Source organism: Oryctolagus cuniculus, chromosome 13 (assembly GCF_964237555.1).
Source record: "Oryctolagus cuniculus chromosome 13, mOryCun1.1, whole genome shotgun sequence".
NCBI lineage: Eukaryota > Metazoa > Chordata > Mammalia > Lagomorpha > Leporidae > Oryctolagus > Oryctolagus cuniculus.
This window is the reverse complement of record NC_091444.1, coordinates 69,185,747-69,213,035: the sequence shown is the minus strand read 5'-3', so window position 1 is coordinate 69,213,035 and position 27,289 is coordinate 69,185,747. Positions and strand designations below refer to the sequence as shown.

The window sequence follows — 27,289 nt, the reverse complement described above, 5'->3', positions numbered from 1 at the left end:
AGAAGCCTCTAGAAAACTGGCTCCTCTTAAGGCAGAGTTGAAGATGATTAGTTTCACAAGTGGGCTTCGTATGCTGTTGACCTACACCACGACTGTTAGAATCAGGAGCTAGGATAGCCTCCTTCTTCAGGGGGCTCTGAAAACAACCTACATCAGAATCACCTGTGATTGCGCATTCCAGACTCAGATTTCTGGGACTACCTTATACTTATCTGAATCAACATCCAAGACTGAGACCCAGATATATCTGAATCGTGAACCGACATTCCAGACAATTCTGTTGCACACTAAAACATGAGAACCACTACAGAGGGAGCTGAAAATGCAGGGATATACATACAGAACAGCTGAGAATCAGCGTGCCCTATCTGTCACTGGGCCTCTACACAAGTGGGATAGTACAAATAGCAATAAGGTGATGGTTACGAACACAGCCGAGAGACAAGCTCTGTTCCTGATGTAAGTACATAGCTGTTAATATGTAATAGATCCTGTTTTATGCACATCTGATATGTAAAAGACGAATGGATAAATTAACATGATTTTTCATCTTCAAAAAGTATTCTTGAAGTAAAGCATTCATCAATTAGTTCCAATTGCCAAACATTTAAATGAGAATTTAATTTGCATAAAGCTTTGGAAGATAAGCTATACAGTGTTTGTTCCCAAGCTCTTTGCTCACAGCTCCATGTACAGGAAGAGTCTCTGAAGTTTCTTTACCCTAGGGAAGTGATCAAATTTCTGTTTTCCTCCCCAGCACGATGGGATAGATTCTCGAGAATTAGCTTCAAGGAAAGACCTGCCCTTGAAGATGGTAAGTAAACTGAGGTATTGCTGCACTTGAACTAGAATTTCACTCGGGCTATGTTTTGAATAAACAACTGAGCGGTCTCTTAAGTTATCAGGATGGTCACCTTTCTAGTGGAATTTATAAAGAACAGAAAATGCTAAATTTTAAGAGAGAAATTCACAGGTGGAACACTTTCTTTCTTCCTAAATATTCCTTTCAGAAGGAAAAAAGTCTGACAGAAAATGGCTCTGGGGTCACTGCGGCCCGAGGCTGACTCTGGAACCCTCCACTCAACAGCTGTCTCAGTTCTTTACCTGAGTTCTCACGGCCTCGGTGTCCTCGCCTGTGAATGGAAATGATATCAGCAACATCGCAGGGGCATTCAAATCTAAGCTGATGTGTCAGCCTTGTTCCAATAAGGGGTTCTGAGCACAAACTGATATCAAGAAATAAATTTTTAAAATTTGATGCAAATTCCACCTCCAACCATATTAGTGCAAAGCCATGTGACATTACATAGAAAACAGCTATTCCCTTTTCTGGACTAAATCTTAAGAAAATGAAGATGACAACAGTAACAACAGAAAACAGAGGTACTGTAACATGATAAATGTGAACCTGACAAGTCTCTAGAGTCCCTGGAGTAAGACAGTGGTTTTGTGGATCATTTCTGTACAGCCTAGGAAAGGGTGACAGCAACTGTAGTCAGGTATTCTAACCCTGTAAGAAGCATACCTAACTTTCTGGAGTACCATCAACCAAGAGTGTTCCCTCCCAGACAAATGCTGAACCCTGTGGCTACTTACGTACACCATCTGCACTGACTTCCAAAGAGCGTAGCAGTTCCCACTGCATGGAGTAAATGAAAAACTGCCAGCCAGTTTTTTCAGTTGACATGCACATGTTATTTCCTTTGAATGCAAAAAGATTCAAGACTGGTCCACAATAGTTCAGTAGTAATAAAAGTTTCTCAACTAACCACTATGAAGCTGAATTAAAAATCATAGCTGCGATTCTAAAAATCACCTTATTGAAACCAGATTTTCTAGAGAGCACTCAGAGATTCAATGATTTTATCACAACTGGATAATCCAAGTCAAACTACATGGTCTGAGTATATCACAGCAAAAATTAGACAGCAGACCAATTTGCAGCCTCAGCAGGTACAGCATGATATAAGGGGAGCATACGTAGGTACTAACCTCCACTCTGCGTTCTGGCTACTAAATAGATTCTGATTCCTAGACACTAAGTTTACCCTCAGTTCTAAAACTTAAGTCTCCTCTTCCTAAGACATAAGTTGCTGCTTCCAAGAGTAAAACCCCAGGTGCTCAGGTGTTTAAAGATCCCTTTATCAGCAACACCTTGGCTCGCACTTACCAATGCATTTTTAATGAATTACTACTAGGTATCAGTCACCATAAAACAGATGAGATTACATTGAAATTATCTTTATAAACAGCATTATATTTATTTTCAAGATACTGTTCATGGGGAATACTAATTATCACTACAAAAAGGTTTGCTAATCTCCACAATGAACTTCTTTTCAATCCATTTCTGTTCCCATTAATAAGCATTTTATAGATTTTCATTCAGCTTTATTATCATTATTGTATTGTTTTAACCAAACTAGTCTCCTTTGTTTGAAACAAAATTGAATCTCAATTGTTATTTTTACTTGAGATTTTATCAAATTAACCAGTCCTGATATATTCCTAGGTGATGGGACTTTTCAAATAGGTTACTGATGGGTAGGAAGACTGAATACTTAATATTTACAAAATCTTTTCCAAGTACAAGAGGTCTTCAAGAAGTTCACAGAAAATGTGTATTATAAAACACCTATCCAGGAATTTCAAAAATTTTTTGACCCCAAGCAAACATTTCTTTAGTTCCATTTTCTCATGAACATTCTGAAGTTCATGCATATGTGGTAATCAGCAATAATAACATGGCACTGTTATACAGAAAGAAACCATTTCATTTCTTCTCAGATTACTTGGATTCAAAAAACTTCAGTTAGAGAAATCAATTTCTCTTTTTATCCTTACCAATAGCAAAACAACAAAAATAAAAACTGGATGCCTATTCCATAAGACTTCCAACTAATATCTCACTTCCAAAAAAATCACTATAAGTGAGTTCATAAATATTTAGCTAGGGAAATATGGTAGAGGAAACATGTATTATGGAATTCAGCGTGTTGTATTCAAACTTACACTCAATTTTGGTTTCTATTTTTTTAATATTCACTGGCATTTTATTAAGTGGTAGAAATTTATAAAAATGTTTCAATGTCAATCATTCCAAATCAGTTATGAGAAGACAGGAGGACAGTCCCACATTATGTCAACCTGTTAAGGCTAATAAAAACCTGATCAGTCCCCCAACACATACTCATGGAATCCCTATTCTGTACAAAGCTCTCAGTGAAGTGTGTAGGGAAGGGAAGAGTTTCCTTCAATTCTTTTTGATTTCAATAACTGAGTCCATTAAATGAACCGATAGCAGACTGACAGGATAAAAGCTACACAAGTTCATTATGTGCTCCGGGGCATCACGGGGAAGAAAAAACGCGATCTAGCAGCTTGTATTCTCTCTGAACAGGAGAAAGGAGAGGGAGGATGCAGGTAGCCTAGCGGGGGTTAATGATTTGGGAGAAATGTAAACGGGCCCTCAGAAGAAAGGGCAATAGTTTGTGACAAAATCTGTCTGGGTGTTGAGCCCCAGTCTCCCAGCCTGGGAAGCTGAGTTCATCTTCCCTGGTCAAACATGTGACTCGCAGGGAGGGGTTCCTGATAACTGAGTTCATTTTGGAGGATCCATTCTTAGCAGAGGGGCAGTTTAAAGAAAGCTATTATTGCCAGCCTGCTCTGTCTGAAGCAGTCAGCATACAGACACAGCATATTTGGGGACAGCATTTCCTGAACTTCTTCAAGTACAACAGGTAATACAAAATGTGTCCTCAAGGAGCCTGTAAGAAATGATCAGAATAAATCAGGTAAACATGCTGTCTGGCCAGTATGGACAGAATGTTCTTAGAGAAAGACAAACCCTATATGCTATTCATACTTTGTAGGAAGGTAAATGGTTACTTCTGAAGTGTGACAGTATGGACGCTAATTTTCTGCGCTTTTAATAATTTTTTTTTTTTTTTGACAGGCAGAGTGGACAGTGAGAGAGAGAGACAGAGAGAAAGGTCTTCCTTTGCCGTTGGTTCACCCTCCAATGGCCGCCGCGGCCGGCGCGCTGCGGCCGGCGCACCATGCTGATCCGATGGCAGGAGCCAGGAGCCAGGTGCTTTTCCTGGTCTCCCATGGGGTGCAGGGCCCAAGCACCTGGGCCATCCTCCACTGCACTCCCTGGCCACAGCAGAGAGCTGGCCTGGAAGAGGGACAACCGGGACAGAATCCGGCGCCCTGACCGGGACTAGAACCCGGTGTGCCGGCGCCGCTAGGCGGAGGATTAGCCTAGTGAGCCGCGGCGCCGGCCTGATTTATATTTTTATAAGCACATTATTAATTTTGTAATCAAGGGGAAAAGCCATATTTACAATAAATGTCCAAGAATAAATACTGCAAGGGAGCAAATGAATAAAGTATATGTTGATTTAGGGTACTGGTTGCTATTTTAAAGTTATTGTGTTGTTCTAATATAATCTTTTCTTTTTTAAGGATTTATTTATTTATTTGAAAGGCAGAGGGAGAGAGGGAGGGACAGAGAGAGAAGGAAAGGGAGGGAGGAAAGGTGGGAGGGGGAGGGGAGGGGAAAAAGGGGAGGGGAAGAGGAGAAAAGGGAGAGGGGGAGGGGGAGGCAGAGCGGGAGAAAGAGAGAGAGAATCTTTATCCACTGGTTCATTCCCCAAATGGCTGCAATGGTTGGGGTTGGGCCAGGCAAGACAGGAGCCAGGAGCTCTTCCAGGTCTCCTGAAGGGGGGGGGGGTGCAGGAGCCTAAGCACCTGGGCCATCCTCCACTGCTTTTCCCATATAAGGAAATAGAGCAGCTGGGATTTGAACCAGCACCCATATGGGATGCCGGCACTGCAGGTCAAGGCTCAACTTAACCTTCTACGCTCAGCACCAGCCTCTTAATAACAGATTAAATAATTTTAAAAGCAAATGAAAATTTTAAGTTCTTTGTTTGAATGATCTGCTTTAGTCTGTATTAAAAATAGAGGCATCCTTGATATTTTTATTTTTAGCTAAAGAGTAGGACTACATTTGCAATATTTCCTATTTCTGTTTGCAAGATTCTTTTTCAAACTCTTCTATGTTGTCCAGTCTAGACTGAAAATGGTAGAATAAATTTCTTTCTGTCTACTTGTAATAATCTATTTTATTATAACCTATCATTAGGGTAACACTCCTACTGGGTCTATCTTAATGTTAATATACTGTCCTGAAAAACAATTAAAATAATTCCCAGTCATATTTCAGGAACGCATCAGCAGCCTTGACCTTCCTGTTTTGAAAGCACAGATTAATCACAACAGGACCTTTCTTAACTTCAACAAGTCCTAGTTGCATCATAGGCCAGATTTCAAATCTTGTATTTTATTTTATTTTCACCTTTTTGCAAAATAAAGAGACAGAGACAGATGAAGAGAGATCTTCCCATCTGCTGCTGGTTTGCTCCCCAAATGCCTGGAACAGCCAGGCTAGACTAGGCAGAAGCCAGGAGCCCTAACTCAATCCAGGTTTCCCACATAGGTGGCAGGGGCCCAAGTATCTGAACCATTATCTACTGCCTTAAGGTGTGCACTGGCAGGAAACTGGGAGGGAGGCAAAGCAGATGGGACTCAACCAGACACTTCAATATGAATGCAGATATCTCCAGAGGTCACTTAATGACTACACCAAACAACTGCCCCTGTAATACTGTTTTCAGTGTCACTTCATGCTGGATCATTCTTTTCAGAAATGGCACAGATTGTGATCTCTCTGCAGCTTTTTTTATTTTTTAAAATTGCATGCAACTTGACAGTCGCTTTAAGTGAAAAAAATTCTGATGTAGCATAAGAAATTTCCTAGTAATGAAGGGCTTGTGTACTTCTGGTCACAAACAAGAAGGTGTCTGGTACTTGCTAAGTCCTCTTAAAAATTGTATTATTTTGTAAAGTTAATTGTAGATTTATTTCCAAGTATCAGTTAAGTACTATTAAATTCATTTACTCATTTTCCAAGACAATGGGGAGGAGCAGGAGGCAAGGAAGGCCCACTCTGCAAGCCAAACAATGTAGAACTGAACCAGTGAAGAACATCCTTATCAGTCATTCTAGTTTTAATTAAGGCCTGATTCAAAATTACATTTTCATGGTAGTTGTGTTTAGATTTGAGACCTCATTTATGTTCTTTTTGATGGTAACATTTAAATACTTCTATTTCCTAAAGTTATGTCTATCAGATGCCTGAATGAGGACATTTTGAAAGTTAAGAACTAGGTCTATCATGTGGAACTGGAGAGAAATGACAACACATTCAGACATGCACCTGTATGGTGACCCTAATGCAGAGGGATACAGACACATGTTCCAAGGAGCTGAGGGGGAGGGACCCATGGCGGTCTCTCCCTACAGCTCCCATGACTCCACATCACAAGACAAAAAGGAACAGAGCAGGCTAGGGGTATGTATGTAGGGAGGCATGGGGTTTGACTTTACAGTGGGCTCATCTGGATTTAAAATGCCTATAGAAGCAATGACCTGGCAAAACGACTTCTGAACTTTGGAGAGATCTGTCTTCCTTTTTTATTTTTTAAAGCATCATACCTTTATTCTTAATTACAACTAAAAATCTAAGTTTAAATTCTATTTTGATGAAGCTCTTAGAAGTTACTAGAAACAAAATACCATTATTTTAAAGATTGAATAAGAAAAACTTTTGGTTCTGCAGCGGACCAAACTGGCTCTTAAATCATTATTTTAACAAGTTACCATCACCTTGAAATAGCAAATTCGAGATTTGGGGTGAGGAGTAACAAAGCTCAACCCATGTGAGCCATGTGAGTGACAAAGCTCACACACAAAGCCATGCCAATGCTAAGCTCCCAGTGGCAGATTAAGTTAGTCTCTAGTCAGTTCATTACAATTTCAGCTGCATCTTTATGGAATGAAGGCAAAGCTCAACAAAGAATCCATAAAATGAAATGATGCAGACCAACCTTTTATTGCACCCACAATATTTTGGTCTAGTCCTTTCCGGTTGTCATTGAGTCCTCTTTTCCTCTTCCCATTGGGTAAGGAGTTAGCCAAAGTCTTGTCATCAAAAAATGCACACACCAGTTTTCTAAACAGAAGGCTTCCTGAGCGAGTGTAGTTTGACAATATAGAGTCCAGCTGAGATTTAGGCATAAACACATCAAAGCCTTCAGCAAGTTGCACTTCTGGCTACCAAAAGAACATAAATATTTCATTAAAAGCAAGATTTGAAGCATTTGACTCTGGGCATCTGTGCAACAAAAAACATCATTAGCTGCTGAAATGTCCATATCCTGCAAATGGTACAGTCTTGGCTTTGTGTGCCAGTATTTGCAATTAATAAAAACAATGAGTAGTTAAAATGCACAAAACAAGATACTCTAATTCCAATATTTGGTCTTGTTGAAAGCAATAGAAGTGTACACAGAAAACACATTCCTATTCTTAGAAACAGTAAAGAGAAGGTTGGATAATCACTAAATCATATAAATCTGGAGCTAACGAGGACTGGAGACCCTGAAACACCTTCATTGTGTAAACAAAGGAACGAAGGCCTAAGATACAACAAAAGTGGCTGCGAAATAACGCAGACGTGCTCAGAGCATGGCAGTTCACAGATCACTTTCTCATACGTTAAGCAATATAACTTCTTTCACCTAAAGACGCATACACAGGCCTACCCTTCACAGATCCCCTACTCTTCACTACTCTGCCAGAGGTTTTTAGCTGTGGAACTCTTTTTTTCCTCAATGAAAACTTCGGGAAACTAATACTCAAAATACGTAAGAATGATGAGCATGTTCCTCGGGCTGTTTAAATCCACCCAGCCTTCTGGGAGGACAATCTGAACCTGTGTCCCAGAGCACCTTTGGGAAACCCATGTGCTGGCCACGGTGCTTCCCTGTCAGGGATTTTCTGATGCGGATGTGGGAGCAGAAGACCTACCTGGTGCCTCTCAACTTGGACTCTTACTATACAATGGTCCAGGCTCAGATGCTAACCAAGCACTCTCCATCAGCATGCCAAAGGTGAGTTTAAGACTCATTTCATCTTGCATCCTAGCTCACCTTGCTTCCTCTCCGATGTCATTCTTAACTCCTTCCTACCCATGGAGGTAGCTAGTCACTGATACCACTGCTCATCTGACACATGGATATGGTGGTGTCTACTGGACTGCATTGTAATTATTTATTAGATAGCAGCCTTCCTGATGCCTGGAACTCAGACTTTGTCTTCTAGGGTCTGGCACACAGTAGCTACTCAATAAATTCTTATTAAATAGTTACAAGTTCATAAGTCACAGTCTAAACTATTAAGTCATTTATAGTTGGTGATGACAACTTTAAGATAAGGACCGTAATATGAAGAAATACAATTGGTAAACTTTTATCAGAAAAGAAGTTAGAAGAACATCTCACTTATGTAAGCTGTGCAAACTACCAAAGTTCTTTCTTATATCTCTCATTTGCCACTTTGCAAACCTGACCCTACTTTAGATTTTCTAAATCACATTAGAAATGTGAGGATTCAGGATTACTTTCTCTACTGGAGAGCAGGAATTACTATTTTTGTTTGTCTACTATTTTTTATATAGAACTTTTATTTAATATATATAAATTTCGAAAGTACAACTTTTGGATTATAGTGGTTCTTCTCCCCATAACCACCCTCCCACCCACAAACCATTTGTCTACTACTTTTCTTTTCTTCTTTTTTTTTTTTTTTTTTTTTTGACAGGCAGAGTGGACAGTGAGAGAGACAGAGAGAAAGGTCTTCCTTTGCCATTGGTTCACCCTCCAATGGCCCCTGCGGCTGGCACACCTTGCTGATCCGATGGCAGGAGCCAGGTGCTTCTCCTGGTCTCCCATGGGGTGCAGGGCCCAAGCACCTGGGCCATCCTCCACTGCACTCCCAGGCCACAGCAGAGAGCTGGCCTGGAAGAGAGGCAACCGGGACAGAATCCGGCGCCCTGACCGGGACTAGAACCCGGTGTGCCGGCGCTGCAAGGCGGAGGATTAGCCTAGTGAGCCGCGGCGCCGGCCTTGTCTACTACTTTTCAAAATACCTACTACACTAAGGTCAAAGTAAAGAGTACTCAGGGCATAATCTAAATTATTAGGATGATGGTTAGGTGTTTGGGCTCTATACCTCCAAAATGGAATTTGTTTGAATGACTAGGCCAGGCGAAAGCCAGGAGCTGACAGGTAACCCAATCCAGTCTCCCACTTGGGTAGCAGGGACTCAGCCACCTGAGACATCACTGCTGCCCCTCAGGGTGTGTACCAGCAGGAAGCCTGAATTGGGAGCAGAGCCAGGACTCAAAACCTGATATGGGACATGGGCTTCCCAACTGCTCCACCAAATGCCCATCCCCCAAATGGAATTTTTGGCTGGATTATCAAGAAAGTCCTATCACTTCTCTGCTTTACTTTGCCATTCAATGTTTGGCTTCTGAATACTTTGTAAATATCACTATAAGCTGTTAGATTTTTCCTCTGACTTTTGCCTCTTGTACTTGCTGGTTATGTCTGTAGAAGAGGGTGATGGGAGATGGAGGCTGAATACCTCATTCCTACAACAAGGTTGGTACATACCAGGCATTCATTAAATATTTGTTCAGTGATACAACGTAGAAATATCAGGAGAGCATTTTACCATTATAATCTGTGATGAAGTTTTATCAATAAACAGATTTCATTTTGTGCATCCTATGGCTGCATTTACAACTTTTATTCTAAACGAACTGACCTCAGATTTTTGCTAAGTGCTCCTATATCATTTGAAACCCATTTTTTAAAAGTCCCAATGCACTTTGTAGAAGCAGCTACTCACAGGTATGTGAGGGTGAAGGGTGACAGAGAGGCTCTCCACTTGCAAGAGAGCAAACACAGGGAAGCACCCTGATGCGTCCCATTCATACAACTTTTAGCTTGAGTCTGATACCACTCTGAACCGGAACTGAAAACTCTGTCACTTGACCTCCGAGACTCCCAGAACTTTCCCTTTCTCTTGTCTATGAGACTTGACTCCTCACTTGAGAAACAATGACCCAAATGTGTCACCTGGCAGGACTGGCTACTTTCTTCTTCATCAACTCAGAGTATTTTCTATGAACTACATTAATGGCACTTTTCACACTGCATCTAAATTTAGGTTTGTGTTTCTCCTGGGAATGAGCACTCTTTCATATCTGGAGTGGCAAGTATCCAGTTGGTGTCCAACAGATATTTTTCAGAATAAACAAAATAGTATGTAAGAATTCACTCAGAAGTACTAGCACTGATTCAGCGATCCCTAAATACTGAAAGTGGGTTTGCATGTCCATCATGCTGTGGCTCCATACACCAATGTTTGCTTCTGACAACAGTTCATGTGCCAACTCCAGGAGGAGTTATCAGAGAACATGGACCCCTCCTGGGGGAGGAGTTTACAGGCTGGCTCCACAGATGACTTAGTACATAAATATGCATCATACAAAGTGGGAAATCATGGACACTCTAAGAGAGGTACAGAGCATGTGTAGCTTGTGATGGTACTTGGATTCGGCTGCTGGGGCCCAGGGGAAGCAGACCCAAGCGGCTCAGAAGAGGAGGGTACAGAACTTAAATTTTTAAAGATTAATTTATTTGAGAGGCAAAGAGACACAGTTCCCATGCACTAACTAGTATCCACTCCTCAAATACCTACAATGGCTAGGACTGGGTCAGGCTGAAGCCAAGAACCAGAACTCAATCAAGGCCTCCCTTGTGCATGGCAAGAACCCAACTACTTGAGTCATCGCTCACTGCCTCCTAAGGTCTGCATTAGCAGCAAGCTTGAATTAGGGGCCAGAGCCAGGTACCAAATCCTGGTTTTTAAGTATGCCACACTGGCATCCTAAATGCTAAGTTAAACATCTACCCCAGGAGAGCATTTTAACAGGGCCTTGCAGCTAAGAATTAGGAGACAGTTGCTGTTCCTAACTTCTGCTGAAACTCCTAAAACACTGTCTGGAGGTTCTGGTGTGGGGGCTAAGAGACCTCCTCTGGCGTCAGAGTACTCTGATCTCTGCAGCACCATCCAATGCCGATGCTGCCTCTGCTTTATATGGCCAAATACAATTGTTTTGACCTGTTCTTTCCAGACCCAGGAACTCGCACTCACGCGGGTGGAAGCATCATACACAGATGGAAGCCGTCTGATCAGCTGTGATGGCACTGTGATTCGGCAGGGCGGCAAGGGCAAACGTGGCTGAGTGCTGCCTGCTCCTGCTCTTCAGACCCCTCCCCGTCACGTTTCTTAGCTAGGAGGGATTGCGTGCAAGAGCAGCCTATCAGGTGCCAGGAAGCAGCACTTCCTTACAAAACAAGAGGGCAAAGCTTTATTTTCTGAAAGAGAGAAAAGATGATGTTAATCAACCTCAACTTTTCAACAGGAAACCTCTTCATTTCCTACATTTTATCAACATAATCACAGTGGATTACTGCCATGTGACAACTCTGCACATACACTTGATATAGGTTAAAACCCTTCCTTTAATTGTTCCCTTTTAGGTTTCGATCCTGAGCCTGTCTGAGACTTGATTAGCCAGCCAGACTATCCCTTCTAATCCTCATCTCGCAATCTCTTTTTGTTTACTGGTCCTAGTTTTAATGGGCTCTCTCTACTTAGTAATGAGAGCTAGGATGGAAAACAACACCATTCCAGATGAGTATCATATTAAAAAGCTAGAATTCCCTTCATAGATTCACTATTTGATACTCAAGCCAAGATAGATGACTAAAACACTAATCTATAGATTTTATTGATTAGTGAAGTAATACCATCTTTAAAGGATGACATCCAAAGTACGGGGCACAATTTACAGCACTTAAAAGTCATCATTTTATGCCTTAGAAGTCTGAATCCCACCATAAATTTGGATTTCCATGTATGTCTTGCTATTGTAGTACCCCAGCCACTCAGCACAAGGTATCAAATGCTTAATTCCCCTTATCCAGCGGCTTCACATCTCATCCTGGTGAATTTCTGCAGGCAAAAACTGCGTAAAATCATGATTCTGGATCCAAGCTTGTGGACATTTGACTATTTTGTTTCTATGCATTTCAAGTGTGGTCTCCCTTTGCTTAGAAGTAGTTGGGGTTAGGATCTAGTCTGGGTAGGGGGATTCCCTAACCAGACGAATGAAAAGATTGCCACTCCCTGCAAGTCTGTGAGGGTATCTTGTGATTCCCCTGTATAGTGTAAGGAAACAAAAATAATTTTAAGGAGATCACACAAATTAAACACGGAGGCACTATGTCTGATGTGGTCTATTTTATATAAGGTACTACTATAAATAACAAATTATAGTACGACTTAACGAAAAGCCACACAAGGTTATCAGCTAAAAGAATAGGACAGCAGCATATGACTGTTCACATTGGGCATTTGCCCCAGGTTTTCAGCTGCAAGTTAGTAAGTAATAGTTTGCAAATTCTGTGTGCTTACAATACTCACATTTAGAGGCACCTGCCCAAGGCTGTCCGCATGACATCACAGGGTGATGGGGAGCAGAGAGGTGAGGCTGCCTGCCTAGTCAAGTCTCAGGTGGGACTCAGACCCAAATCTTAAAGAAAACTGTGGAGGAAGAGGCCAGATCCTGCTGAATAAGACTAACTGATTTGGACTGAAGAACCTGACAGGATTTCTAAGAATGTTTAAAGAATGTGAATTTAGCCTTTCTGTTCATAACATTCCTGTGTGCTATGATCCTCCTTTATTCTCACCTCGTATTTGTTTAGTAGTATAGTAATTTCTAGGAAAATGTGCTCCAGCTTATGAAAAGAAAGTTCAAAATCCACAAAACACCCACAACTGCTTATAAATGTGAGCTTCTGTTTGAGAAAAACTAAAATCGTTTCTTGTAACTCAAGTTTGCTCAGGGAAGATTTATCAAGAATTACTATCACCGTTTATGAAATGCTATGCCAGGAACACGGCCAATGAACAGGTGACCACAAGAACACATGTAACAGGCAGCCTGCTCTAGTTGGTCCAGCTGGCTCAACTCTTGTAGTATGTGTAATTTTTTCATAATACATGTTTTCCATGTACTTTCTGGAGACTCCTCATATACATGGGTTTCAAAAATTTTTGCACCAACACAAACTTATCTTTTAATTTCACTGCCACAAACTTTTGGAGCATCCTTGTATATGCAACCTATATAACAGTATATATTTAATGTTGAACAGGATAAGAATTATAAGAAGTCATGAAGGTGCCAATTTTTTGCAGATTTTTTAATTTGACAAAATTTTAGCAGAGCTAAGAATTTAATTTTAGAAAAGACAATACAACTTGGTCCCTTGAAAGTTTCTTCATGCACTTGCATAATGAAACATTGCAAAGTCTTTTGGAGATGTTTAGTTTTTTCCTTTCTCCACCACTAAATTAATGACTCTGAAGTCTAGGGCTTGATTTATGCTAAAGATATTTGAGCCAAATGACCATGCCTAAGATTTCAGCCGGTTATATCTCGTTTCTTCCCTCCTAACTGTGCTGAAATTGCCCCTCTCCGATGTCCACGCTGACAGCCTGTCCTTCTTTACCTTCCAGGCATGAAGGTTCTGCTCTTCTGGGCCCCTGGTGACCTTCGGACTGCCTGTCACAGCCCTTCTGTCCTGTAATACTCTAATTACTGCTTGTGAATTTTTCTCCATGTGTCCCTTGAAGGACAAGGACTATTTCATTCATTTCAGTCTATCTTGGAAAACAACGCCATAATTAACATTCACTTGCTACTTTACTATATTCCAGGTTCTAGGCTAGCACGTTATGTGGATTTTTTAATTTAATTCAACTTGTATGAAGTAGGTACCATTATCACCCTTAGCTAGCAAAAGCAAAAACTAAAGCTGAGAGGATAAGTAACTTATGATTATCCAGCTAATCTGCAATGGGTAAGGATTTGAACACAAGCAACCTGTACTAGCATTTAAACTCTCACTTATATACTGTCTCTATTTTGATATGTCAATGGATAAATGAAAAATTGCTTGCCTGATTTACTAGTTCCTCAGAGGTCACCTTATGTGTTAGGGCTAAGATCGTGCAATATAATGTTCTGAATTCAGAAGCTATTTCTGTTGAAAACATTGATGCATTTTAAATTATTTAAGAAGAATGAGATAACATAAACATTAATAAGATTAGCACAGATAGGCACTGTGGCCCACATCCTGTATCAGACTGTCTGAGATACAGTCCTGCCTCTGCTTCTTATCCAGCTTCCTGCCAATACGCAACCTGGGAGGGAGCATATGACCCCACAAGTGAGGGCCCCTGCCACCCCTGCGGGAGACCTACATGGTGTTCCTTGCTCCTGACTATGACCTGGCCCAGCCCCAGCCGTTGTGGACATGCGGAGAGTGAACCAGCAGATAGAAGATCTTTCTCTCTTTGTCGCTCTGCTTTTCAAATAAATAAATGAATAAAATAAAATTAGCTTGTTTATGAATAGCCACAAACTTACCTGCTTGATAAGCTTTATATTTGTTTAATCTAGGATTACTAGAGAATATTCATAGTAATTACAACAAACAGAAGAATGTTTTCTATTTTTTTTAAGATTTAATTATTTGAAAGTCAGAGCTACACAGAGAGAGGAGAGGCAGAGAGAGAGAGAGAGAGGTCTTCCATCCACTGGTTCACTTCCCAGTGGGCTGCATCAGCTAGAGCTGCACTGATCCGAAGCCAGGAGCCAGGAGCTTCCTCTGGGTCTCCCACATGGGTGCAGGGGTCCAAGGACTGGGGCCATCCTCTGCTGCTTTCCTAGGCCATAGCAGAGAGTTGGATCGGAAGTGGAGCAGCCAGGACTCGAACCGGTGCCCATATGGGATGCCTGCACTGCAGGCAGTGGCTTTATCTACTACGCCACAGCACTGGCCCCCAGAATGTTTTCTACTCTTAAAAGTTACTATAAAATTACTTTTAAAAACTGGTCTAAGTGTTTCACCAAAACCAAAAAACCAGCCAAACTTAGGCCATATATATCCGCCCTCAAAAACTCAAGTCAATATATCTACCTCGAAAAGACAGTGAGTTTACAAAATTAACAACTGTCAAATCTCAGCACTAACATAATAGAGTGCTGGGTTATGAACTCATGAAGAAAGAACTCAACACTGACTTTAAGCCTAAAGTTTGGTTTTGCTTCTCTGTGTAATCTTGGCTTGAATTGAATTTTATTTAAGGTGCTAATTTTTTTTTTTTTTTTTTTGACAGGCAGAGTGGACAGTGAGAGAGAGAGACAGAGAGAGAAAGGTCTTCCTTTGCCGTTGGTTCACCCTCCAATGGCCGCCGCTGCAGCCGGCGCACCGCGCTGATCCGATGGCAGGAGCCAGGTGCCAGGTGCTTTTTCCTGGTCTCCCATGGGGTGCAGGGCCCAAGCACCTGGGCCATCCTCCACTGCACTCCCTGGCCATAGCAGAGAGCTGGCCTGGAAGAGGGGCAACCGGGACAGAATCCGGCGCCCTGACCGGGACTAGAACCCGGTGTGCCGGCGCCGCAAGGTGGAGGATTAGCCTATTGAGCCACGGCGCCGGCCTTAAGGTGCTAATTTTGAAAGTGTCAAATAATCCTGCCCCAAAAGAGAATCACTTCTGGCCACTCCCTTTTAAAAAACATTTATTATTTGGCTGTGTTTGTTCACTCATACATATAGGTATAATTTATTTAAAAATATTTACATTTGTTCTATAAAGGTACTTAAGCGGGACTGCTAAGGTTAAAAAGTATTTGAGTGCTGGCCGGCACCGCGGCTCACTAGGCTAATCCTCCGCCTTGCAGCGCCGGCACACCAGGTTCTAGTCCCGGTCGGGGCGCCGGATTCTGTCCCGGTTGCCCCTCTTCCAGGCCAGCTCTCTGCTGTGGCCAGGGAGTGCAGTGGAGGATGGCCCAGGTGCTTGGGCCCTGCACCCCATGGGAGACCAGGAAAAGCACCTGGCACCTGGCTCCTGCCATCGGATCAGCGCAGTGCGCCGGCCGCAGCGTGCCGGCCGCGGCGGCCATTGGAGGGTGAACCAACGGCAAAGGAAGACCTTTCTCTCTGTCTCTCTCTCTCACTGTCCACTCTGCCTGTCAAAAAAAAAAAAAAAAAAAGTATTTGAGTGCTTAAAATGTGCCAGGCAATGTTCCAATGTCCCATAGATGCCTTCATTTACTTCTTCTGAAGGGCCACCTCTTAGGGAGGAGCTGTCGTTATTATCCCTATTCTTTTCTTCTTTTTTAAATCCCTATTCTACAGAAAGAGAGCAGTGAGGAGAGGGTAGGCTCACTTGTTTAGGGGCACACAGCTGAGATCCAACCCCAACAGCCTGGCCTCAGAGCCTGCTCCCTTAACCAAGCGTTAACTTCTCGTCAAGAAACTTCCAAGTGAACAGAATAATAACCGTAGTCTTGCCTTCAGGTTGTCTTTCATATAAAATCATCTTACAAACAATTACTGAGTGTTCGTCATGTGTAAGAGTTGCGCTAGGACAGGTCTCCAGAAGTCTCACGCAGCTGACAAGGCCAGACGAGAGCCCTGGTTTGGAGAACGAGCTGCCCATTTTCTGCCTGTGTGAACTTGTGCAGACGCCCTACAAAGTAAGGACTGTACGGCTATCTCAAGGAGTAAGGATTAAATGGGATCATTTAGTCAGAATTCAGTGATCTACCTCTAATGATCCCATATAGGTTATTAGGTTTGTTTCTGGCCATGAATATACACATTTGCATTTGTGTGATGCTACAAATCACAGTCTAAAAATTGTGAATTTTTATAATTAACTTACTTATTATAATTAAATTACAAATTAATTTCACCTGTTGGTTTTAAAAATTTTTAAATTGATTTTTGTTTTAATTTGAAAAGCACAGAGACACAAGAGAGATGCCTGTCATAGCTAGGACTGAGCTAGACCAAAGCCAAGGGCTCAGAACTCAACCTGAGACTCCCATGTGAGTGGCAGGGGCCCAAGACCTTGTCACCAGCTGTCTCCCAGCGTACTAGAACTGGAAGCAGAGCCCGAGTTGAACCCAAGTACTCTGATATGGGATGCAGGCACCCCAAGAGGAGTCTTAACTGCTGGGCCAAATGCTTGCCCCATGTTGTGAATGTTTCATATTTAAGAAAGGATTGAAGCATGGGCTTTGTGTGTCAGTTTTCCACGGCGCCCAGCGCTGATATTTCTCCTGTGCGCCCGTGTCTAAGGAACATTCTGAGGATATTAAACTCACTTTACTTCCTGAACAGAACCGAGTGTGCTTCTGCTCTTTTTCTCCCTGTCCCTAGTACCAGCTAGGAACCAAGACAGCTGTCCAAGACAGAAATCTGGGCTTGTGGGAGTAAGACACCCACGTTCCACATCAGCCAGCAGGCTCTGGCTCCAGCTTCTGCCAATGCAGACCCAGCAAGGCAGCAGTGACTTGAGTAATGGGGTCTCTGCCACCCTGGACTGTGTTTAGAGAGATCTGGGTTGTACTTATGGTTCCTGGCTCCAGCCCCAGCCCAGTAGCAGCCATCATGGATATTTGGGGAATGAACTATTGTATGGGAGCTCTATCTGTCAGCCTCTTATTAAAAGAAAGGGAGGGGGACCAGGGCTGTGGTGCAGTGGGTTAAAGCATATGGGCATGGGTTCAAGTCCTGGTTGCTCCACTTCTGATCCAGCTCCCTGCTAATGCACATGGGAAAGCAGTGGAAGATGGCCCAAGTCCTTGGGCTCCTGCACCCAAATGGGAAACCTGGAAGAAGCTCCTGGCTCCTGGCTTCGGATCGGCGCAGCTCTGGCAGTTGCGTCCATCTAGGGAGTAAACCAGCGGATGGAAGACCTCTCTGTCTCTACCTCTCTCTGTAACTCTTTCAAATAAATAAAATAAATCTTTAAAAAAAAAAGGGGGGGGTGGGGTTGGAAGGAGAGAGAAAAAGAGAGGGCGAGGAGAGAGGGGGAGAGAAAAGGAAGGAGGGAGGAAGGGAGACTGGATTTGCTTTTTATTCAGTCACCAAGTCACTCCTGACCAGCTCGCATCTCTCCTCCTCTCCAAGCTCACCACTCTTAGGTGGCCTCACCTTCCTTCAGTTCTCTTTGTCCCTGCTATCTCCTCTGTCCATCCATTCACCATCCATGATGCTGTCCCAGTTATACTCCAAAATCAGGGGTCATCAATCCTCTGCTCGAGACTTTTCATGGCTGCCTGGCGCCCCCAAGGGGAAGGCTGATCGCTTCTGCATAAATATGAGGTTGTTCCTCTCCGGCCTGACTTTCACCGAGGTTGACCAGACTGCTGGCCCGGCAATACTGGACCACTTGCCCAATCCTACTACTACCAAGACCCATCTTCGAACACCCAACTCCAAACCACTGATATTTTCTTCAACCTGTTTTAAAGAATAATTCCTATTAGATTATTATCTATTTTCTGTTTTCTCCTCTGAACTTGCACCAAATTTTAAAAGGCCTGTGGCTAAGAAATAATAAAAGACTGAGAGGGCCCCTAAATTTGGACACTGGAGCACTGCAGGTCCCTCCGCTTGAAGGAGTCACTCTTGCCCACTCCCCAGCCAGGGACAATTGCTCGTGAGACTTCCCGCAGACAGTACTTCCTCTTCCAGTGCTCCCACTCCCTGCCATGCTCTCTAGGTGCAGGTACGGTTTCTATCAAAGAGAGGACTCAGATGGTCCAACAGCAAGATGAAGACAATATTCGCATAGAGGGTTTTGCAATGTCTTAGAAGCATGCTTTCTTTAATCAAAGACAAGCAGCACCTTACTGAGTCTACATAGACAATTCTGAATGTGCTTTATCAAACTTACTAACTCCTGTTAGCAAAAATAATCTTAAGTAAACATTTTAAAAATAATATACAAACAAAATACTAATATTGATAAAGCTAACAAAAATTGTATTCTATTTCAAACACACACAGACATACACACACACATATAAGATTTTTTTTCAACTCTTTTTCGATTTATCTCTGAAGTATGGTTTGAGCTTGAAAATAAAAAAGAAAAGGAGAAAGACTGGTTACTAGCATCAGGGCACCCCATTTGGGAAATGATTAATGTATCTCAAATTACTGTCCTGAAAGAACAATGCCCGTCAGAAAAGAAGGCTTAGAAAATTTAAGGGGGAAAAAAAAAAAAGCATCATGAAAACTGCTCAGGACTGAAGGAATGTATTCTGTGTTGCAGAATACTCCATCTTTTTCCAAATGCATGGTCCACCCGAGGTTTGACCGGAGCCTTAGCTGCAATAACATTGTGACATATTCACGTGAGCTGCCTGGTCTAGGGTAGAACAGTAATGATTTTCTTAAATTAACATTTTAGTCTTGAAAAACATCCAAACAGTTGTAAATGTGTTCATAGATTTAAAAAAAAAAAAAAAAACTTCTTTAATACCAATGTTTGGATAAAAGTTAAAACGATTTTCCAGTCTGAAAAGGTCACAAGATGATTACTTTTGTCACCACCCTTTACTAAGGTTCTAATGTGGATATATGCTAGCAAGCTGTCTTCCTAAATTTAAAACAGGACTTTTTTTTTTTTTAATAGCAATTTGTTTCTTAATTTGAATCTAAAAGGTAGGGCCCAACTCTAATCCTATATAGGCTGTGGGAGTTCTCAGCAGGATTCTCATCCTATGCAATCTGATAATAATAGATCACTCTTTCTTGTTTATTTTAAGAACTCTCCCAACAAGCTGGGGTTGAAACATAAATGCACTTAGATAAAGATACTGTCAATGGAGTATGCAGTTGCAAATGTAGCATGTAATGAAAGAAATTCATTTATGGTCCTATGAAGACAAAATGGCAAGTCAGATGGTTATCTCAAGTGTAATCCAACATCCTGGACTGCAACAACACTCTGACTATGATATTAAAATAGCAGAACCTTTGCAGAGCGTTAACCTATCATTACACGAAGGAAATGGCATGGCACTGCCACCTAATTAGCAGTGTAGCTTGCATCTATAAAATAGAATTAGTACTACTGCTCCTTTTTTATTATTAGTTTGTGTTTCCAGAAAGGTATGACCTTATCTGTATGGTTCTGTTCATTTATGTCCATCTACTAAGGATTTAATTATGTGCTTTTAGTTCTCCACATTGAGGAAATTGAAAACTGCCACTTAGAAATTAAAAATGTTAAAGAAATTAGCGAGCAGATGATTTATGCCCTCACCCTTCTTCTTCCAAAGATAAAGAATGGAAACATGCTTAAATAAATACAGCATAAAATATTCAGAAAAGACAATTCCAGACAAGGAAATTGTGAGTTTTCGTTTCCTCTCTTCCACATGTATTCTGCAAGTTTCTCTAGTTGTCTTGAGAGAACTAGTCCAGGGGAGAATGTATTAATACTAAAATACCTGGCGGTTACATCACGTTCGAGTCAGCAGCCAGAAGGTTATCAACTTACATCTGAGGCAGGCGATTCGAGAACAATGCCGAATCCCAGGACCCGGTTCTCCCCGGTGGAGGTGTGCTCAGTGGCTTGGAGCCCCGCCTGCTCAGAGGCCACTGCTGTCATCGTCTTCTCAATTTCTAACACGCTGGGCTTCTGTTTCACAGTGAGAGGTTCAACAGTCTTGGGGGGCACTTTTTTCTTTTTAGTTCTCTTGCGGGAGACACCAGTTCGCTGGGAGCATATAAGGGAAATTGGGGGTTGTTGTCTGTTTTGTGTTCCAACTGTGAACAATAAACAAAAATACGGTACAGGCACTTGTGTCTAACTTAGGAAACTTATCCCTGGTCTGTCTATGCAATGTACAAACAAAACTGAAGCGAGGCTCCCTCAAGGATGAAGCACGCCAAAATAAATCTCACATTCCATCTAAAGGTTACCAAATGCAGGCTCTGGAGCACCTTAAAGTCCTAGAAGCAGCAGAACACCCAGGAAAAAAACCTGCTCCAAACACTGTGAATCACTACAACGTACTGCCACGACCCGGCTCAATGGAAGCAAAGAGTTACGAGCCAAGAGAAAACGTTTGAGCATGACTTGTAAATCATATGACATTTTAAGATAAAAGAGAGCTCCGAACTCAAATTCAGGTACAGGTACCAGTGCTTTCTGCTAAGCACATTTCAGGAACACTCCATCTGTTTCATTTGGAGTTAAACTGATCGGTTTCTAAGAATCTACAGGTGCCAATACTGACAAAGATGAAGCTGTGATGATCATCTGGTAAAAGCTGATCTAAAGAGACAGTTCGAAATGATTCTACAATAGGGAGCAGTAAGCACGTGCAAAAACTTAGCCGCTTAACCTGACCCAGTAACTCTTTCTTCTCCAAACACTCTGCACACACCAGCTATTTTGAGAGCTCCATGTTACATGACTTCAGATCAGGCTGCTTCTCCAGATCTCTGTATTATGCAGCTGCAAAACAGGAATACTATAATCCCGTACAACTCCAGCATATTAGAAAACTCTAGAAATAGTCTGATGTCCAAAGATGAAAGGCAAAGCCCAAGGACTAAGAACTCAAAAGTGAATACATACTTGCACTTGGTAAACATGTAACACTCTTATTATTCTTATTTAAGTCTTCATGTATTCATATGTTTAACCAAATATCAACACAGGATATATCTGGTTTTTAACAAAAAACTATAACATATAAGCTAAATGAGAACTAAAGGTTTTTATTTATCTGAGATAGATAGATAGATGCAGAGAGCAACCTCCCATTTGCTGACTCATTCCCCAACATCTACAATAGACAGAGCTGGAACTTCATCTGGGTGTCTCACATGAGGAGCAGGGACCCAGCCACTGGAGACATCACTGGCTGCCTCCTAGGGCAAGCATTAGCAGGAAGCTGGAATTGGAGCAGAGCTGGAACTCTAACTCAGGCACTCTGATACGGGATATGGGCGTCCCAGGCACTGTCCCAACCACGATGTCAAATGTGTACCCGCAGTCATTTCTTATCAGTCTGAAAGCATGTTTATACTTTGATCCTGCTATTTTCATCACCAGACTGAAAGGCAATTTGTAAGAATTAGAAACAAACTACTTGCAGCACACGAGAGCACAGAGAAGTTTTTTAACCATTGTTACGGTAGTCAAGCTCACTGATTCCTGACCTTGGTTAGCTATATATTAGAATCCTCTGGAGTTTAAAAAAAAAAAAAATCTTTGTTGCATCAGCTCTGCCCTAGACTAAGTGAATCAAAATTTCCAGGGGCCCATACATCAGCATTGTTTTAAAGCTCCTCAGGGAGTCTAATGTGCAGCCAGTTTGAACTGGAGCAGCTCTACAATGCCTTGAACACAGATAGTTACTAGATATCACCCAGCAGTCTCCCAGGCTCATTCCCTTAGCTGGAAGTTCCTTCCCCTACCTTTACGATCCCAAATGAACCACCTGCTAAAATTACTGCATTACATTGAGGGAGTGGTGCAGCTGGCCCTACAAGGTCCCTAATCACTGGTCCTGCACAGTTCTAATCAGTGGACTTCTGAAATCATTTGTTTCTCCCACAGAAACATCCTGTCTCGAGGGGTTTCTTTTCCAGGAACTCTGGACCCCGAGCAAAAGGTAACTACCACGTGCATGCAGCCCCTAGACTAACTGAAGCCCTCTTTATCACCCAAAACATTCCCTGAAGGACACAATATCGCTGACAATTATAGGAAGGCCTCAAGTACCCCTGAACAACCAGTGAACTGAACATGCAGCTGTTGGCCCCAACCTCACCCTCTTCTATAAGAACCTGTACTCTTAGCTCCTTGAGGAGCCCAGGGATTCAACAACAGCTGCCTGGCTCCTTGTTCTGTGCTTTGCAATTAACATCTCCTTTCTCCCACTACCCTGATGTCAGTGATTGGCCTTTTGCATGTCAAGCGCATCCAGTTTTGGGGGTCCTACAACAACTCCTCCCACCAGTTTTGGGGGTGTTCTGTACTAAGTAGAAAATTTCTCTCTGTTCTATCCGCATTTTCAGTCCAGGCTAGGAGTAAGTCCCCTATGTCAAACGGACACTAAAGCAGTGATTCAGATACCGAAGCAATGATCTAGACTGCAAGCCTCTCGAAGCTTCCCTATTCCAAATTAAAAGAGAATCTGGTTTTAATGAACATCGAGACGATCTGAGTTTTTCTGCTCCTTCTGCAAACCTAGGCATAGCTTGTCTCCAGCATTCAGATCCTACCACTTGATCTTTCCCCTGGTCTTCTCCCTAAAATAAAGGTGAAAATTTTCTAAAGTAATTTAAATTTAAGTCTTATAGATAATAAATCTTAAGTAGATCTACCCACACAACACTCATTTTTAAGTTGAAGAAAATTAAAGGAGAGTAATTTATTCTGTTCATCCTTTATGCTATCCATAGCTTTGGAATCATTTACCTCCTTAATCTGCAAAGGTTCAGAAGAGAAAACATGGTGACAAAATGGCATTTACTTAATAGATTCTAAAAAGGCTTCAGTCAAGGATTTAAATGGTTGCAATTTGTAGTCTGCCATTTCAGTAGTAAGGAGCTTAAGTAACAAAATAAATCATTATAATTTCATATGCATATTTTCTTAAGTGCTAACAAATTCTTCCTCTGAGAAAAGAATCTGTGTGTAATAAAGTAACCTTTCTTTCTGAGCTGCTTCTTTAGGAGATGTTAACCTTTGCCAGGTTAATAGAACACAGATTACAGTGGTGGAACAAGGTGAGTCAAATGCTTACTGAATTGAGCAAAACGCTTATTTTTGCCTTGGGATAAAACCAAGTTCAATGCTTAAAAAGGTGTTGCTTTCCAGAAAGCCTTTAGCTCACCTTACTTTAATGAGATCTTGGGTGACTGATATGTCTAAGCACCGAGCTTTTCATATCAAATCCACATCATCGAATATGAAGATTTTACTAGAATTCACTAAATGGCACCGAGAACAGTGTCTGAAGGATGACCTTCCTGAATGCCATTACGCTGAAAGGGTAGGACTGCCAGTCATGACACAGCTGCACTGTCCATTTCCTGCTGCTTCCCAAAACCAAGTAGTAGTTCCCTCTGATCAGAAGGAAAGCTTAAAAGAATGACCTATTGTTGCTTGTACCTGTGCCCCCAAAAAAATTCTGACCCCTTTGATTTCTGTAGGCAGGAAGCTAGTGGGCTGCAAGGAGCTGTGGACTGCCAGCACCCAAGCCCCACACACTGTCCAAATCCCCTCTCCCTCCATGCAGGCTCAGCATGGCTGAAGGCTCACCCACCCACTGCCCATCTTGCAGGTTCCCTCACGCCCCAGGAGCCATGGTGCCTTCCTACAGACCACCACGTGTGCTGCAGCCTCACCCCAAACCCCATGTCCTTTGAATATTCAAAGAGGCCCTGCCCTGCCCCCAAGCACCACCCCTAAGCTTATAAAAGAATGACCCCAGCTCACGTGGGGGTAATTCTCCTTCATGAGGGTGCCTACACTTACGTTAGAGTGTGTACTAACCCTTTGCCTTTCAATAAATCCTACTTTCCTGCTCACCTCTATCTACATCTGCCGGTTGTGTTCCTACACGTGGGAAGACCAGAACATGGACTAAGTGTAGCAGGGGGTCCTGATCCCTGCAACACTTTCATTCCCCAACAGTGGAGATGAGAAAATAGCAGCTTCATTGAAGACTTAGACTTCCAGACTTCACGAAATGTTCCATCAGCTTTAAAACCACACTAATGAAATAGCTGATGCTTGCATCGTGTTTATAAAGTTCATTTCCATTTACTATCTCTTTCCGATTTTGAGAACAACCTAGTGATTTAGATATCACTACTCCATTTATAGATGTGAACCTGGAGGCTCACAAGTCAGCCAGAACAGGAGAAACTGGACATCGGAGTAAGTGGGGTCTCCTTTGGACACCTCTGTGTTTCCCCATTCCTTCCAAGAAAACCTCCCTGCTCCATCCTTCAACAATGGCGGCCAGCCATACAAGACAGGATTCTAAGTCACCATTTAAAGTTGTTTTTACAGGCCTCACCTCCAAACTGGCCTAATTCAGTTTCAACCAGATACAGACTGACCACCTAAGCTGCACATGTGCAAAATGGAGGACTATGACCTACACATGATACCAGGAACCACAGCTGCACACCTCCCTCAGAACCCGAAATTGGCGAGTGACCTTGAACACAAGAGCCAGACAGCTTTAGGATACCAGGGGTCAGAAGACTACCAAGGCTACTGCCTGAACTCTCCCTCCCACTGATCCATTCATGGTCCTGCCAATCAGAAAGCGCCCTGTCCTTGTGTCCACATCCCAGCTTCTCTCTCCTGACACCTACGACTGCGGAGACAGATTTGGGTTTCACCCCATCTACATGCTGGCTGGCCATGTACATAAAGTCTTTTTCTTAAAGACCAACGCTGTAGGTTGGATTTTGTGCACACTGGGCAGCAAACCTACCTCGTTTTGTCACACCATCCCAAACTACAAATTCACTGCTCTTCTGTCTTCCATTTGCCTAACAGCACTGAGAACCACAAGAGGAATCATACAAACAGAGAGACAGAATATGGAGTGTTTCTGAGCTTCTGCATCCTGGATGTGGGAGAGAAAAGCCACAAGTGGAGCCTGATGGTGAACATTTCTATGTGCTTATGTCCTAAGCCGTATTCAGCCCATGCCTCCTAAGTGGCTCCATCACACAGAACTGCTCCAAAATTTAATTAAAAGACAAATCTGTGAAGTACAAGGATATCATGGGGTGAAATATATGGAGAAAATACACAAAACTTATGAGAAGTATTTCTAGCAATAAAAAAAAAAAAAAAAGATTGCAGAAAAAGCCAAGGAAATGGATGCTCGAGAAGGCACAGCAAGACAGCAAGGTGGATTGAACACTATGATAAAAGTACAATGAACATCCCAACTAAAGATGTCAGATACACACTAAAAAAAAAATCAAAGGGCTCATTCTGAAGCCTGATCTGTGTACCTGCTTGAATCTGCATCAGTTTCCTCATGGTCTTGAGTTCTTGGAGAATGGCCTGCAACGTTGACTGGCAGTTACAAGTACAGCAGTTCGGGCCACCTGATGAATTCACCACTGGAAGTTCTCCTAAGCACGAAAGAGAAGAATGACATACTCCTCACAAACCAAAAAAATACATATATATATAGTATATTATATATAGATATGAAGAGAAAGAGAAGAGATCTTGATAGTAGTATGCTAAAAAGAAACATACCCACTAATTTTCATACCTACATCTTGGGGTCTGCCTGTATCTAATTATGCAGGCTTCTACATGGTAAGGTGCATGCTGTGTCATGGTGGAAAAGCCCACATGAACACATGCACACGATGTGCAGCCTCAGCAGGGCTTTCTATTGTCAGACCTGTGCATCTCGGCTAACAATATCCCAAAAACCCACTATGAGCACATTTCACGCTGGTTCGTACAAAAACTAGCTATGAGAGAAGCCTGACAAAAACACTGGTAGCTGTGTTATGTTATCAGAGTTTATATTAAATGAGTCTAATTACTGAAAAATCATTTCAACATTAAGCATGTTATTTCTGAAATGAAGAGCTGTGAATGCATGAAAACTCTGAGAATGATCTCTGGGGGGAGCAGAACAGGGGAGGGTACACACGCCAGCTGATGAGTTAGGGCGTGTTGGTGGGTTGGCTTTCTTGTCCCTAACTTCATCAAGGAGATCCTCCTACATCCCTTGTCCGTGCCTATTTCTTACGTTTCCTATACCACAGTCTCTTTCTCCTTGTTTAAATTGGATATATTTTTCTTAATAAAACTGTTATTCTGTTTCTCTTCTGTATAAACAAACACTAGGTTGTAGTCCATGGGAGAACACAGCTATGTGGAAGATGGCTCTCAGACTGGGGTTTCCTCTGTCATCAGTGCACAGTGCTACCACCTGTGCTTTCTCAGAGAGGCAGAGGAAGCTCTGAGGTTTTGATCCAATCGTATGTTTTATTATGTATTAAATGTGATTGAAATTCTATAATATACATTATTTTCAGACACTATAGAAAAGTTTACCACAGCAAAATCATAAATTATATAAAGATAACTTAATGTTTGGAGAAGCACAATGATTTACATTCAAAATTGTAGCAAACTGAGATGATACCACTTTAAAATTACAAATAATTCCAACGAAATGCCAAAATCGTCGTGGTTATATACAATGTGTTTCTACTGAATACATGCAATCAATAAACACAAAAAGATCTATTTTCAAATCGATGCAGGGAATTGATGTTTGGGATTTTCATTAACATGAATAACATTTCCCCCAAAGTCAATGCACCATCCTTGTTGTGTACTGGGAA

General features: G+C 42.1%; 1 protein-coding gene across 9 annotated transcripts in view; it reads right to left on the bottom strand.

Moving 5' to 3' along the window:
- Positions 1-27,289, bottom strand: part of BEND7 (BEN domain containing 7) — a 98,883-nt gene that overhangs the window by 31,455 nt on the left and 40,139 nt on the right. For all 9 annotated transcript variants that reach the window (XM_051820858.2, XM_008268113.4, XM_008268114.4 and 6 more), the window contains exons 4-6: positions 25,928-26,050; positions 20,424-20,692; positions 6,954-7,179 (exon numbers count right to left, since the gene is read on the bottom strand). In XM_051820858.2, coding sequence (XP_051676818.2) covers positions 6,954-7,179; positions 20,424-20,692; positions 25,928-26,050 — 618 coding nt within the window. The remainder of the gene's footprint in view (positions 1-6,953; positions 7,180-20,423; positions 20,693-25,927; positions 26,051-27,289) is intronic.